This window comes from Phoxinus phoxinus, assembly GCF_949152265.1.
Source record: "Phoxinus phoxinus genome assembly, chromosome: 3".
NCBI lineage: Eukaryota > Metazoa > Chordata > Actinopteri > Cypriniformes > Leuciscidae > Phoxinus > Phoxinus phoxinus.
Genome location: NC_136878.1, coordinates 5,545,504 through 5,561,286, shown reverse-complemented (window position 1 = coordinate 5,561,286; position 15,783 = coordinate 5,545,504). Strand labels below are relative to the sequence as shown.

At 39.2% G+C, this 15,783-nt stretch overlaps 2 protein-coding genes across 6 annotated transcripts in view; one reads left to right on the top strand and one right to left on the bottom strand.

Annotated features, from left to right (window-relative positions):
* osmr (oncostatin M receptor) overlaps positions 1-7,723 on the bottom strand; it is a 599,178-nt gene extending 591,455 nt beyond the window's left edge. Inside the window, exon 1 of one of the 2 annotated variants that reach the window (XM_079608292.1) lies at positions 7,540-7,723. In XM_079608292.1, the coding sequence (XP_079464418.1) occupies positions 7,540-7,543 (4 nt within the window). In that variant the 5' untranslated portion in view covers positions 7,544-7,723. The remainder of the gene's footprint in view (positions 1-7,539) is intronic. The other variant, XM_079608293.1, reaches the window with a different exon arrangement.
* Positions 1-15,783, top strand: part of bmpr1ba (bone morphogenetic protein receptor, type IBa) — a 55,936-nt gene that overhangs the window by 14,329 nt on the left and 25,824 nt on the right. For 2 of the 4 annotated variants that reach the window (XM_079608294.1, XM_079608295.1), the window contains exons 3-4: positions 1,448-1,514; positions 11,295-11,526. In XM_079608294.1, coding sequence (XP_079464420.1) covers positions 11,448-11,526 — 79 coding nt within the window. In that variant the 5' untranslated portion in view covers positions 1,448-1,514; positions 11,295-11,447. Of the gene's footprint in view, positions 1-1,447; positions 1,515-1,620; positions 1,760-11,294; positions 11,527-15,783 lie in introns of those variants that run through there. The other 2 variants (XM_079608296.1, XM_079608297.1) reach the window with 2 other exon arrangements.

The window sequence follows — 15,783 nt, the reverse complement described above, 5'->3', positions numbered from 1 at the left end:
GAGAGCTGGACTCTTGCGTTGACAATACAAGATCTTGACCAAAAACTGATGCAGCTCTTGATGGAAATAACATCACAATTTTTGGTTAAGATCTTGTATTGACAATGCAAGAGTCAAGCACTCTGTATAAAATATTTAAATATATATATTTTTTGTAGATTTTACTTAAATAGAAACTGATAATGATAGATTTTACTAGATGAGGGTGTTCTGGGTGATTACTGATTTATTCCAAATAAAAAGAGTCTAAAAGCAAGTGTAATCTATTATTTAAAAAGGTATTAGGATATTTTGTTTCAAGCAAGTGTCATTTATAAACAAAAAATGTGATATTTTGTGTGTATAAAATGAAGAAATTATTTTGGGCCAAATTTACTAACAGCTTGCTTCAGCGCAAACCCTCTTTTGGCGTTAAAAAAAACGACTGTGAGGATTTACTAAAGACACACATTGAAAATTTGCGCTGGAAAGGTGTGGACAGAGTTATTTTTGCGGCTGATCTTATTGCAAATGCATTTGTAGGAGTTTCCCTTTCAGACACAACATTTATTGAAGGAGAATTTAAATTAATCATTCAAGGTAATTTACCGGTTCGCAAAGACCCGCCCCCCTTAGTTACTGTCGCTATGCCCGACTCTACGCTACGCCGCTCTCACACACACCATGTTCTCACGCAGTGAATAATACATCGCGGAGCAGAGAGGAGACTGACAACACACTGACAGACAGGACAGACCAGCTTACTTTTCGGTTACTTTTGATATTAAACGTATTTTAAAAAATGACCAAATTTGAAAGTGAGACTTTGTTTAAGAAATTTAAACAATAAATACCGTTTTGTGGCTGTTTAATGTGTGTGACAGATCGCTGTGTCGCCTCAGTTAAAGCTGCTCGTGAACCGATCATCTCTTCCTTCTAGTTCATTTATAGCATCAAATAAACATGAATGAACATCAGAAGGAATGTTGTTTTAACCGCGGAAAGACGTCAGTACACTCCGCTTCTCAAGTTCAAATCCTCCAATATAAATCTACTAACTCTCCTGACTGCTTTGTCCGACAAAATGGCGGATGGCGAAGTATGATTGGTCAGATCACCTGTCAATCAAACTCCCTGCGAAGGGTCAATTTACTAGTATTTGTGCCATTATTTACTGCCTAAAAAAAGCATGTCTTAAACCAGATGGTAATTGGTAGATTGCATTGGTCATTATGGAAATGATCCGGATGCGTCTGTTCTTTAATTTGCATGTCGTCAGTAGATCACACGCTGAACTTTCCACTCTCATCTGCGCTTTTATTTAACGCTAATTTGCCCTGATTAGTACATCTGGCCCTAACTGTGACTTAAGCATCCATATACTTTATGGGATCCCATTAGTCATATTTGTTCAAACAGCTGTGCTTGCTTTGTAATTGTAAAACAATGGTATTGTTTGTTCCTACAGATTTCCAGTGCTCAGGGTTCAGTGGTTAGTGGGAGCTAATGTATGCGGGACAGCGATACCTTCGCAGGTAAACACAGTCACACACACTCAACACAGCTTTACCTTACACACTGCATGCGTTCACCGCTGTAACCTGTAAACTTTATACCACCGTAACGTGATCAACACGGAAGCTTTAGGTACACCATAACCTATATGTGCGCAAACACACTGCGTATTAGCAGAGAGTGTGGGCAGGAGTCTCATATCTGTGGAGAGGAAGAGAGGTCAGAGGTCATGCTCGGGAGGCCCTAAGGTGGTTTTATGTTTCTGGTGAGTGTACAGACAACAGACAGACAACACTACACACATGATACTGCTCTGAATGCCAGTCTGTGGAGGGCAGATAAAGACGGTAGTGTGAGAGGGTCGACTGTGGCGTGATATGAGATCTGCATCTCGCAGTCGGTGACACGGACGCTCTATATTTGGGAGCTGAAGCACGACTGCTGACCCCTAGATCCACTCCACCACCTGCTCACACACACACCAGGGTTGTGTGTCATAGGGAACCGAGCCCAACAGTCCGGTTCTGGAAGTAAAATCTCATTCATTTGCGGAAGTGATTTGTAATGAAAATGCATAAATGGTTCGAGTCAGATCTGTTGTGAGCATCCGAGACTGTTAAGGGATGAAAATGATTTTGTAGAAACCAAAAGTTTGATTTCAACTACACTACCGTCAGTCCGTTATTATGGACCAATAATCCAAAAGAACTCAGTAGCAGCAACGCACTCCCATTAATAACTTCAAATAACATAATCAGGTTGGTCTCATTGCATACATATTTGTATATGTTTCAATACATATGCTGTATAATGCTTTTTTATGGCTTCTAAAAGGGAAAGATGCTTTTGTATCAGCATGGTAGGTAGGGCTGGGTATCGATTCAGATGTTCCAATTCAATTCGATTTTGATTCACAAGCTCTCAATTCGATTCGATTTTAATTCGATTTTCGATTCGGATTCGATTTCGATTCTAAATTCAATTTTCGATTCGACTCAATGAATATAGATTTAATACAAATCCTATATTTATAAAAAAGAACAGTGAACATACGTTTACAAGTGGTTAATTAATAAAAATAAATTAAGAGCCACAAACCTGTATATTAAACTCTTTTTATTTACTTTTATTTTATTTTAATATTTATATTAAAACAGAAACCAACTCTATATTTCAAATACATACAATGAATAGACAGGATTTTTATTCAAGATGAAAAATGTGTTCTGAGTGAAAAGTCAGAACAGTCGCAAGCCTTGATCAAACAGGATCAGGTTATTGTATGTTTAACTTTAATAAACATAAAATCTCACAGCGTTAGCTGTAACATGCAGGCTACAAGCCTATGAACAGTGTAGGAAAACTAATACTGGCTTTTGGGTGATAGATAAATAAATATGGAAAAAATGTATTCGTTGCCTTTGAGAATCGATTTTAAATCGACCACTTTAAAAAAAATTATTAATTGAAAAATCAAATAACCAGCAGGGGCTAACCAGACAAACCTCGATGCCCTGGTCTGGTGTATATTGCTCTCGAATATGGCAAGAATTTTCCAAAATTTATTTGGCTGGATTTGGGCCACAGATTCGAAAAGTGCACACATTTTTATCAGTTCACAGTGAAACAAAACTGCCACGTTTACAAATTCCTAGGCTGCCACAGTGACCGTCTATGAGTGGCATGAAATCATTGAAAGATAATTACAATTTCATTTAATGCATTTAGTATCAAGTCATTTTTTTTCCATACCTGTATATGGTATGATCTATTTTAAGATAAACCACTCCTTTACATGACATGCAAAGACAAAACAAAGTGGTTGGGGCATTTACATATCGCTCAAACAATCTCTTCCTGTCTAAGTGGGCGGTTCGTGGTCAGACTAAGCCGACTGATATAAAGACACATGCACGCTTCAATTCCTCATCCTTTCTCTTCTTGGTCTCTTTGCTCCATTCATCCGTCTTTCTTTTCTTCCGGGTGGGATATTGTATGTTTTCACAGGCAGTCGACTTTTTCACAGTGCTCTGACAGACTGATCCTAAGACAGAGGTCGAAGGTCATGTTCAGAGATCCTGACCTCCAGTGGAATGTCTGTGTGGGGGTGGTTATCAGAGCTTTAAGTAGGATCCATTTGCGTACTTTTTTTTTTTTGAGACGTGCAGGTGTAAAAACAGTTGAGGTTTTATGTCCAGACTGAAACATGTGGGGATGTTTATGCCATTACCTGATTTGCTTAACTTTTTGTGCGAACTGGGTTCCTAAATAACACTATAGGTGGCTGCAATTCATTCGTAGTCAATTTCCCATTTTTTAACAGCCGATATTTGAGATTTTATATCTATTTATCATTAATTTCCTCTATTTTTAAAATTAGATTACCATTGTCATCATCTAATATTTACTTAAAGCAGGGCTATGCAGTTTTTGGGAATTTCTTTACTGTATTCTCGCTTTTTGCTCGCATGTTTCTCTATAGAGCTCCCCTACAGCTTCTGAATAGATATTTGACAACACTGTCGAAAAACTTGTTGTCGACTCTCAGATACCAGAGGCTAGTAGATCAACGACATCACAGCAGACGGGACATTCTTTACAACGTCTTCTTCATTCGGGTTCGAACAGCGTGAGGGAGCGCAATAATGACAGAATTTTAGCAGATTTCTTTTTGCCGTAAAGCAATTCGTTACATCGCGAGACCTGATATCATGCGATAATTCCTGAAGTTGCAAGTGTGTTTTTTTCGCGCACAGGCGATAGGGGGGTGCGAGACGACCACCATTCAACCCGAAAAAAAGTTATATAACCATTCCAATGACTCCGAAGCTGTTCAGTTATGGTAAAAAACCTGCATAGTTCACCTTTAAAGATACAATATGTCATTTTTTTCGCCGCTAGGGGTCGCTAACCTCTTACAATAACAAAGGCGTACATTGATGACGCAATATTTCCTGTTTGATCCTCGTTTTAGTTCTCCTTTTTTCCCAAAGTCTGCTTGCCATGGTCCATAATGTTTGAACGAAACAACAACAGCGTTGCAGCTAGACGTTACACTACGCATTTGTCCACGTCTGTCGCCATGGTTACTATGGCAGAACGAGTGGAAACCAGGGATAACGCGGATATTACGTCATTGACAAGTGAAGAGGGATTTCGGGACGGCCAATTATTTAAAATTGGAATTTCTCTAAAATTAAAAATCTTTGGGAACTTTTGGGATATTGTAAGTACACAACTGAAGGAAATATATCACACCGTGTAAGTGATTTTTGGATATTTTATTACAAAATTATTACATATTGTACCTTTAAAGTGAATTAAAATCATCTTTAAAATCACTCTTAATTTAATAAAAGTGTTAAATGCAAATTTAAAGTCTAAACAGACACAGTTCTGTCTTGTCATGTGTAATTGCTATTACTTCCTCTTGCCTTGTTTTCTGTCTCTTTCTCTCTCTGTTTAATGTTTTCTGCCCTCTGCGACCCTTTTCTTTTGTATCATTCTTTCTTTTCCTCTAATTGGCACCTCGTTAGGGAATGCTTAATTGGAGGGATGAGCCAGGTGGCAGCGGAGCCGCTATGGCCCTCGTTAGTGTGTGAAAGTGTGTGCGTGTTTGTCTTTGTTTAAGCAGAATAAATGTGGAGCAGTCTGCATGTGCTGATTATGTTCCATTCACCCATGTTGAACTCTAACACATTCCCCTCACGGCCCGCTAACACACACACACACACACACACACACACACACACACACACACACACACACACACACACACACACACACACTCACACACTCACACTCTGCCTCACTGTCTGTGTGCCGTTCACCATTTCCATTGATTCTATCTAGACAATAATAAAATGCAAAACAACAAGCATTTAGTGCATTGTCATATGTGACAAACAATAGTATGTCACATTATGTGCATCATTTTGGAACTTAAACAGGCATTTTGTATTTTTTTGTCCAATTTTATGTAAAATTTACTTACCATTTTTGCATTCAAACCGTTAAGCAAGAAGGTCAGGTGCATTGCATTGTGGGATACAATATTTCTAGTATCCCTGCATTGTGGTCTGGTTGTGTCCTGTATATGTTGTAGTAGTGAGTATACCGTGCTCAGGATACTGGATTCTGTAAAAATAGTTTAGTAGTATGCCATTACGAACATAGCTTGGATTCATTCAGACTGTCTTGTTTTGATCAATGAATTTAAAAAGAACCAGATCAAATGAATGATTCGTTCACAAATTGGACGTTGCCTTGTGTGTCATTGCTTATTGATAGCTGTGAGTTCTGCTAAATATTGGTCTAGACTACACTGGTGCATATTGTGTGTGTGTGTGATGGTATGTGACCGAACGGATGATCTCAAACAGGTGTGAGGTCGGTGAAGCTCTTCAGGTCATTACACTGACCTCTGACCTTTCTCTCTGCAAACCCTGACCTTTGAGGTACTCTCTCGCACACACATACACACACACAGAAGCTCTGTGCACAGTGAGCTGCATCATATGTGATGTTACAACCACATAAACATTAATATGATTGATGATCACATTGATATTAAATTAAATGTAAAATTTAAACCTTTTATTGATACTTTTTGATATAGAAAATATGAAAGTGTTAAGTATTTATAATTACATCCTCTCACTTTTTCTGCCAGTGTTTTTTCCCACTGAGCTTGTTGCAATGCATTGCTGTCACCGTAATCCCGGATAAATGCAATGCTCCCTTACAATCTGACCGAGATATCTTTGAGTACAGCCTTAAAATACGACCTACAAAGGCAGTTCTCTAGGTTTAGGAACCGAGCCATTGTCTGAGCAGCGACAGGCTTAAACTGTTTATGCTTTTATTAGTTTCAGTGCTATTTAGGAGATCACAGTATTAGAAAGCATGCGTGTGTTGTTCAGACAGCTGAAGGTCTATTTTTTGCTGCTTATTCTTACACCTCCACATTTGGACAATCAACACCTCGCTTTATGACACACCGCATAATGGCAGCGACAACACACTCACCTCTCCTAATGGCATCAAAACACACACTCGCATGAACCAAAAGCTGACAAACGCTCCTATAACAGACTAACGCATCGCTTCTGTCAGCTGTGAAAACAGGAGCAAGCATTTGGAGGATGAGTTTGTTGTGTGGGCCGGGTAACAGATGGGACGGATTGGCGGGTGTTAGTCAGGGTGCCGGTGCCATTATGGCTTTAGTGGGGAATGTGTGTTTGCTGATTTAATACATTGGATTTTTCGTTTGATCATCATAAACGGATACAAAATAAATAAAAACACCGTAGTTCTGTTCCAATCCCCAAGCTACATCCTTACATTTTAAAGTAACGTAAAACTAGTGATGGGGATCCGACTCTAAAAGCGTTGATTCCCTGACTCTGAATAGCTCTGGAGTTCGGGTCGACTCCAGCACAGGCATCTACCCTCATTGTTGACTTGTTCGCTCGTTCTCTAATTCCTGTGAAGAGCACGGCAGTTTAGTTAACTTTATCAGCAAGGAGTGAACAAAATGAAGTGAGGAATTCATAAGGTTCATTAATACATTACTTTCCTTCTTGTTTATTTAATTCTGACATCTTACACCGTGTCCTAACTACACGCGACGCGACGCCGCGACACGCGATAAAAGGTATCTTTTCCATGTTAATCAGAGTTTTTGTCCTAACCAGACGCGACGGCGCCACGCGAAGTTTCTAATTTAGAAACGGTTCCTATTTCTGCGACGTCGCGGCTGACAGATCCGCCCACACAGAGATCTCATCGAATAAACTGATTGTCATATAAAGAGATTACACTGGTTATGAGTACACATTATTTATTTTTAGTTAAAAATAGGTCACTGTGCCACAAGCGATAATGGATAATTTACCTCAGATTTTGAAAGCATATAATATAGCGTTCAAACTGAATTCTATGCAAACATACAACTGTACTTCATAACAAAATTAGTCAATAAGTATATTTTGTTAATGTTTTGATTTTTAATAATGTTATTTCTTGATTTGATTATGTCCTTACCCATTTCCAATGCGAGTGCGGGCCAGCAGTGCGCTTTCACAGAGAGACTCCGCCCACACGCTGTTCTGAATGGCTGTGATTTTTTGATTGACGTGTGCCGTCTCACAGTCGCGTCGCGTCTAGTGTGGACAGACACACTTGCTGTCGCTGGAATTTTATCGCGTCGCGTGTAGTTAGGACACGGTGTTATTCTACCTCAGCTGTTGCTCGTGACTTTTACCTGTGTAAAATTAGGTATTGGCAACAATTAGGATACTCATCATTTCAAGTTAATGTCATCGCTAAATATTGTGACATTTAGGGCCCTATTGTAACGATCTGAAACTTGAGTATAAAACGCGAAACGCAAGTAACTTTGTGGGCGGATCCCGTGCGCTGTTGCTATTATACCGGCGGGATAAACGACTCTTGCACCCGACGCAAATCTAAAATGTGTTGGTCTGAAGTAGCTTCATTATTCATAGGTGTGGTTTGGGTGTAACGTGAAATAAACCAATCAGAGCGTCATCTCTCATTCCCTTTAAAAGCAGGCGCGCTTGTTCCATGGCGGATTGCTATTATAACGGCGGATTTGCCGGCGCATACCAGGAGCGATTCACAGCCGAGGAGACCGTAAAACACAGAGAAGTGACATTGTATGAGGATGGGAGAAACACACCCAAATTAGCTTATAGGCGTATTATAATTTGGGTAAATGTGAAAGCTAGATTTATGCCATCTTCATGGACACCACAATGATTTCCCTCATGTGGTAATATTTTTCCTTGTAATTATGTATGGTTTGCAAAAATATTAACTACTGTGTCTATGTAGATGAGAGAAGCAAAGTGTATGCGCGTTGTGCACACGCTACATTATGGCCAAATATGCGCCCTTAAAATAGCATCTGAATAACGTGCCACTTTATTAGTGAATTGTTTTCTGAAACTGCAAAATAACGTTTGCGCCGGAACACACCTCTTTTCGCTGAACCTTTTCTTATATCTATAAATAAAAATATGTTTTATTGCAGTGTTGTCACAATCTAGGGCTTTTCACACACTGCACTTCCCCGGGTTATCATTGTTCTAAACCCCGCTATTTTACTAGGGATGTGAATAGTCACTGGTCTCACGATTCAATTCGATTACTATTATCATGTCAACGATTCGATTCGATATCACAATGCATCAGGAGGCGTTGCATCCTCACTTTTCAATATTACTGCGCATACCTACATTTTCGTCAATGAATACAAGCAGTCAGATATATGAACTCCCTTTTTATTTTCTATGCTCCAAGAAAGTTTACTTCCTGAATGTTGCAAACAACAAACAAAACTTAAGTCTGAACACAGCAGACGACAGGACCATTTAGATTGAACAAACACTAGTAAACACTAAAAGCGCATGAAACTGTCAAGTGTACTTAAGTTACAATAACACTCACACAAACTTGCACGCACACACACTTGCATTCGACTCGCGCACACACACACACACACACACACACACACACACTCTCTCTCTCTCTCTCTCTCTCTCTCTCACACGCACGCAAACACACTCACAATCGCAAATAGTGTAAAAAATAACACTATTTTTGATAAATAAAAAACCTCAGCTATTTTACTCTAGCGCGAGATGTGTAATATTTTAAATAAAAATATTGAAACTCTAGATGACGCAGGCTTATAGGTCCATAACTCAATCTGCTTGCAATCACATCATTCTCTAAACAGCACAGCTGATTGGTTCCTGCTGTATCAGTAGCCAATGAGCTCGCTGCTCAACCTTCAAATACTTGGTCAGCATTTGCCTTAGCAGGAACCGTGCTTTCAGAAACCCTCCACCTTCCCCAGCTCCACCTGTGTAGATGTGCTGCGGTTATCCTTCTGCCAAGACCAACAATATCAACATTGTCATATCAATTACCATTCCAAACACTCCTTGACTTGTCATGACATAAATATTAATATTAAATATTAATATATAAATTATACCTTGATCATTCATGTTAGTTCATAGTGCATTAACTAAAGTTAACAGATACTTAACTAAAGTGAACTACTTCTATTTTAGAACAATTGATGGTTATCTAATCAAAATAACAAAATATGTATTACAGAAATTAAATGCGTTTCTGATTTGTTTATATGTTTTTGTCGGCTGCATGACCATACATTAAACGTGCAACTTCCCTGGCTAACAAATGCATAAATATGACCAGCTGGATATGAACTAATGCAAATAGAGGATAACAATCGTCCTTTGGACTTCTCAGTCTTCACAGCAAACATCCTGCTGTTATTTCTCTACTAATCTAGCATCTAGTCAACAAATTAATTCATTTATAATGATATGAAAACATGTACACATACCGTTTCGTTGTCTATGTTTTAAATCCTGAGGTGTCCCGCTCACGTCTCACGTGTCAAAACAAACTCCACAAGGCGTCAGTGATTTGGCCTCTAGAGGCGCTCTCGTGCTGTATAATGACAGCGGACTCTTTAGCAAGGGAACAACCCAGAAAAACTATCGGTATATTTTTTTCCTGGAACAATTGGTTATCGGTGCCGATTAATCAGCAAAACCGATCAATCGATCGACCTCCAAACAAGAGAACCCAGGGTTAATATATCAAGTGTGAAAAGCCCTTCTGGATGTTTTAAGAGTGAGTTTGGTTGCCACTCCAGTTGATAACTGAACTCTAGAACAAGGTAAAGTGTCTAGAAGAAGAGTGATAACCATATTTTACAGGAATGAGTATGTGGCCTTTGTTGGAACAAAACGTACGTGTTTTTTGTTTTTGTTGCACAGCTTAATTTGGACTGGGTTTGATATGTGTTAAAGGTCATCAACCTAGTACAAATTGGAAGAAGAGTCACAGGTCAAAGCTTAGAGATGACCTCCATCACAGCTCGTTATGTTTGGCAGAAGTACGTGTGTGTGTGTGTGTGTGTGTGTTTCACAGATTTACTGGTTGATTGGTTATCCTGAAGCCTCAGTAAGAGGGAGCCGTGTTCATTTGTTTGACCTCTTTCTCATTGTTTTGCTTGTTTATTAGTTTTAGTTTGCTCTCTCTCTCCTTTCTTGAAGTGTTTGGATTGTGCCGATCTGCACAGCCTGTTCTGCATTTTTATTGTAGTGCCATTAACTGCGGAAACAATGGTATTGTGGTGGTGTTTTTGTCGCTCTAGTTTAAATGTTAATCAACCATGCATTTCTATTTGAATTGAGCTGTCAATCAAATCGCAAGCATGAAATATAGTGGCTGTTTGAAATGGCATACAATCTTACTACTACTATGTATACTATTTTTATAGTATGCACATTGCACAGTATGCAGACTGTCCTGGACTGGAATACTGTATCCCACCATGCATGCAATGCACTTAACCTGCGATCTTTAATAGGATTTTTTTTTAACACCTTAACTTGATCAGGCTGCCAAAAGTCGAGACATTTACACACACACACACACACACACACACACACACACACACACACAAAATAAGTTTTCTACTGCACAGTATGCTAGTATTCCATGCAACTGGTGTGTTTGGTTAAAAAAGGGAAAGGGAGGGGGATTTGAAAATATGGGTGCGTGGTCTTAAAGTGGGGGCGGGGTTTGGCCCAACTACACTGAGGCTACTGTGTGTGAGACTGTGAATAATCCCCTCCCCTCCCCTCCCCTCCCTCTCTCTCTCTCTCTCTCTCTCTCTCTCTCTCTCTCTCTCTCTCTCTCTCTCTCTCTCTGTGTCTCTCGCTGGGCAGTCGGTGTGAAGCTGTGATTGAGACTGCTGTGGGGTGTGCAGTTTCTCACATTCTGTAGAGGACACACATACACACACACACACACTCAAGAGTGTGTTGAGCAGACAGCTGAGGGATTCACTCGCTCCCTGCCTGGAGTTGCAGACACGGAAGATGGATCTCTTGAGGACTTGTTTGCGCTGGGTCTGCGTGCTGGTCATTGGACTTCTGGGACTCGTGGAGGAGAGCTTGGGTGAGTGTCAACCTTCAGAAAATTTACGGACTGCGTGTTTCTAATGCAGGATTTGTAATGCAGCTGGTCTCTGCTCTACGGTTCGCCACACACATTCACACTCACTCAGATGTTGCTCTTTTTGCTTGCTGGATATTTTAATTGAGTTCTCAGTTGTTTTTATCAAAGTACCAAGATGTTTCTCCTAAAATTCCTTGGGAGAAATAAAAATAGATGAGTCGATAGTCAACAGTACAGTAAGAGTATAGAGCTATAAAACGAATATGGGTAGCAGATAATTTGTTTTTGAGAAATACCTGAGTTCATATTGAGATCTCTGACTTTGGTGTCTTGGCATGATCTCTTAAGATCTCTTTTGGGACTTTATAGGAGATACTGTAGTCTTTTTCTTTGGAGAAAGGTTACTTCAGTGAAAGTTTGCTCTCCATTTAGTCTTATTGGCATCTAGGGGCAATCATATATGCAAGATTGGGGAGAGGAACGAACATAAAAGTTTAAGAATAGGTCATTGACATGTCCCCGGTAATGTCTATGATGGTTACAGCTCTGTCTAGGAGAAATTATTGAGAATAAAGAGATCATATCTGTGAGTTTCCTTTCATATGAAGCATGTTTTAATTCTTTATTAGTATGTGCTTTATGGTGTTCTGTATGTTGGCTTCATAGATGGTGTACCAAATGGTCAGCCAGGTGTTGCTGTGTGTGTGTTTCTCGTTCCGCAGTGTTGTACCAGCCTCTCAGCTGCCTAACACTTGTTTTACACACAGTTGGAGGTCCAGCTTTGAAATCACTCAGTGTTTAATTTATACAACAGGCTCTCTTTCTCTCACACATTTGTTTTTTTTTGTGTGTGTGTGTGTTTTCTAGACAGACCTTGTTTTTTTTTTTGTTCTATTAATATTCAATAACTGTGCCTTCCAGAAACAGGTTTAACTGCGTATTGAAGGAATTTTTGTATTTGCTGTAATAAATGTTATTTTATTTAATGATATATTATATTTTATTGATATTAATATGTTATTTATTTAATAAATTCAATAATGTCAATAAATATTAATATTAATAATATAATCAATAATATAAACATTTAATAAAATATAATATTGGTGTTTAAATTATTCGGTTAAAAAATGCGGAATTTATAATATAAATTAAATTATTCAATTAAATATAGAATTTTATAACTTACATTTTATTTAATAATTTAGCATTTTTTATATTTTAATTAGATTAATTTATAAAAATTATTTAAACATAAATATGTATAATTTAATTATGTTTATCTAATGTCTTTTAGCCATTTATAATTTTCCTTGGAGCCACTGTATTTAAGTAAAGTTTTACCGTAGCTCAATTTTACTAACCTTAACTTAACCTATCTAAGCTAGTGAAGGAAATTGACTTGACTGCTCTTATCCTTTTTGTGTTAGCCTGTGTGCACTCACTCCTCCTGAGTGGTTAAGAGAGAGTGAAACCATTCCCATCATTTCCCATCCCATAATAACCTTAAGACACGGTCCAGACCTGTCTCCCAACACCCGGACGCACAATGAACTCATCTGCTGTCCACCGAGTGCAGAGGAGCCTGCGGTGTCTCTGTCAGACTTTATTTACAGTCCACAGCATCTCACCCTCTCCATCACTCCTGCCTGTCACTCCCACTGCCGCCAAACAAACTCACGCATGTCCAACGGTGTGTCTGTCTATGATGAGTACGTCCTGTCTGGCCTTTTGACAAGGCCTTCGCATGTTTGTGTGTGTTTGGATGCAGGTCTACTGCTTGTGGAATATATAAACTACTAGTGGTGCACGATTCATTTAAAGGGGGGGGTATAACGCCCTTTTCACAAGATGTAAAATAATTATCTGATGATCCCCAGAGTGTGTATGTGAAGTTTTAGCTCAAAATACCCCACAGATATTTGTATATACAGTAGCATGTTTAAGTTGTCATTTTTTGAGGGTGAGCAAAAACGCCTAGGTTTTGTGTCTGTCCCTTTAAATGCAAATGAGCTGCTGCTCCCGGCACAGGGGGCGGAGCTTCAACAGCTTGTGTCCTTTTACCTCACACAGAAATGTACTTAAAATGTCAATGTTTATGTTCAAACCGGTGTCAGACAATAATGGAGAGACTCAAGAAGAAGTGACAACATGTAGAAGCAACAGGACATTTCTGAATGGTTAGTTGATGAATTTATGTAGCTGATGTGCTGATGTAATTTAACAGTTGTGCTGTAAAATAAAGGTATTATAATAATTATTATTATTAAATACTTAATTTTCTTTTACTTTACTTTTCTTTTACAGTTTACTTTTTATTTTTCAAACCTGAAGCTTTCTTTAAATTGCATTTTAAACTGCATTTTCCCTCCTCAAATCTTGCAGCCCTTTTGCTGTTTTTGCATGGTTTCTAGCTTGTCATTTGCGCTCATTGGTTGGTCTAGAATAGATGACGGACGAGCAGGACTGCCTAGTAGGCCATCTTGGTCAAGTTGGTAAGGGCTGGTTGACCACCTCAGACTAGTTTTGCGTAGCCAGACCGATGGCAGAAGGTCTGGACTCCATCGCAGCTTTCATTGGCCAAGGATCTACAAAGAGGACATCTGACCGACATGCAAAACAAACAATCACAGTTAGTTTTGTCACGCGTCATATTAAGGGGTGTGAAAATATAAAGTCCCTACAATAACAGACCAGCGTGCATCTAATACATGAATCATTTAAAGCTGCAGTCCGTAGCTTTTCCTCTTTGGCGACATCTCTGTTTGAAATCTGCAATTGCGGTTATTCGCGGAATTATCAACTTTACGTGGATTGCGCCTCGGCACAGCGCGGATGAATCCAATGTTTTGAGGAGAATTTTCGGCTGTCAGTCGCCGCGCCGGTGTGGATACTGGCATTCAGAATCACAGATTTTACTTTTTGGAAGTATGACCAACATAATAAATGAACAAGTAAGTAATATCCACTTTTGTTCTGACCAACTAAGTGGAAAAAAGCATTGCAGTAAATCGCACTAATTAAATCTAACGATCGCTTTTGTGTTGATATATCACGTCAAACCGTGCAAATGATACTTTGTTGTCAAATCGTTAACTTTAACACCAGCATTGCATGACTACATGCATCTCAGTAGCCTACTCAGTAACTGAATGAATTAAGCGAACAAGAGCGCTACTGTTACATAATTGAACTGTTGAAATTTCGTACCTATCCAGCAGGAAAAAAGCCGTCTCTGCGTCCGTTTTGAACCCCTTCAAAACACGGAGTTCAAATGCCCTTCCGATATTTATCCTTGTTTTCGCATTGAGCCGGTTGCAGTCTCTTTTTTTCGGTAGCCACTCCGAAGTTTTTTGCATTTTACATCGGGTGAATCTCCAGTTGTCACTGGTGATTGGATCCGCCATCAAATTGAAAAGTTTAATTATACCAAGTGCTGTGAGAAAAGGCTACAAATCTCCACCTCCAACATCCTCACACGCAATATATAGCCTATACTAGCCGACACACCTTCTTTTTGTGTACAGATGTGACGTAATGACGCAAAGACATGCTCGAATTTCCCACGGAAATCCACCAGTACCACTGGAATTAAAAACATTATTACAAGCTCACCGTTTTGAATCGAGCTAAGGCAAGCAGATAGTTTTGAACACTGGCTAGTTATGAACTTGATGATTTTGGATCATTTTTAACCCAAAAAAAGTTACGGACTGGAGCTTTAAGAACGTTGTGCAAGTATACTGCTACAATGGAGCCCCGAACTTCACATACTTTTGAAACATCCAGCGTTTAGTTGATCCTGATAAGCGCGCATTCTTCTTTTTCCATGAGGGGGTTTGGCTTCACGACGGCTTTGTCTTCAGACGGACAGTTAAAGAACGCGACACACACGTCTCCTGGAAATCCTGGAAAATTCAACCAATCAAATGACGACTTTGAAGATCTTGAAGTGTTTGTCTGCCATATGCATCAGACGTTCAGCCAACGGTCCGTGGACGTGATTGTCTAATGCGGAGACTAACCTCAGAGTCTGACCAGCAACTAACTACTTCCAGAAGCCTAACCAGCAATACATTCTTACTCAACTAGTTCCACCAAGAAGATTCGCTGGTGAACAGTATTTCTATGTCAGTCCTCCAGCTAGATTAGCACTAACCAGCCTGAACCAGCATTGGTTTATTTATTTGGATGATTTATGGTCAGACAGCGTGAGAAAATCAGAAAGGAAAAAGAAAATAATAAAAGCCAAACCCT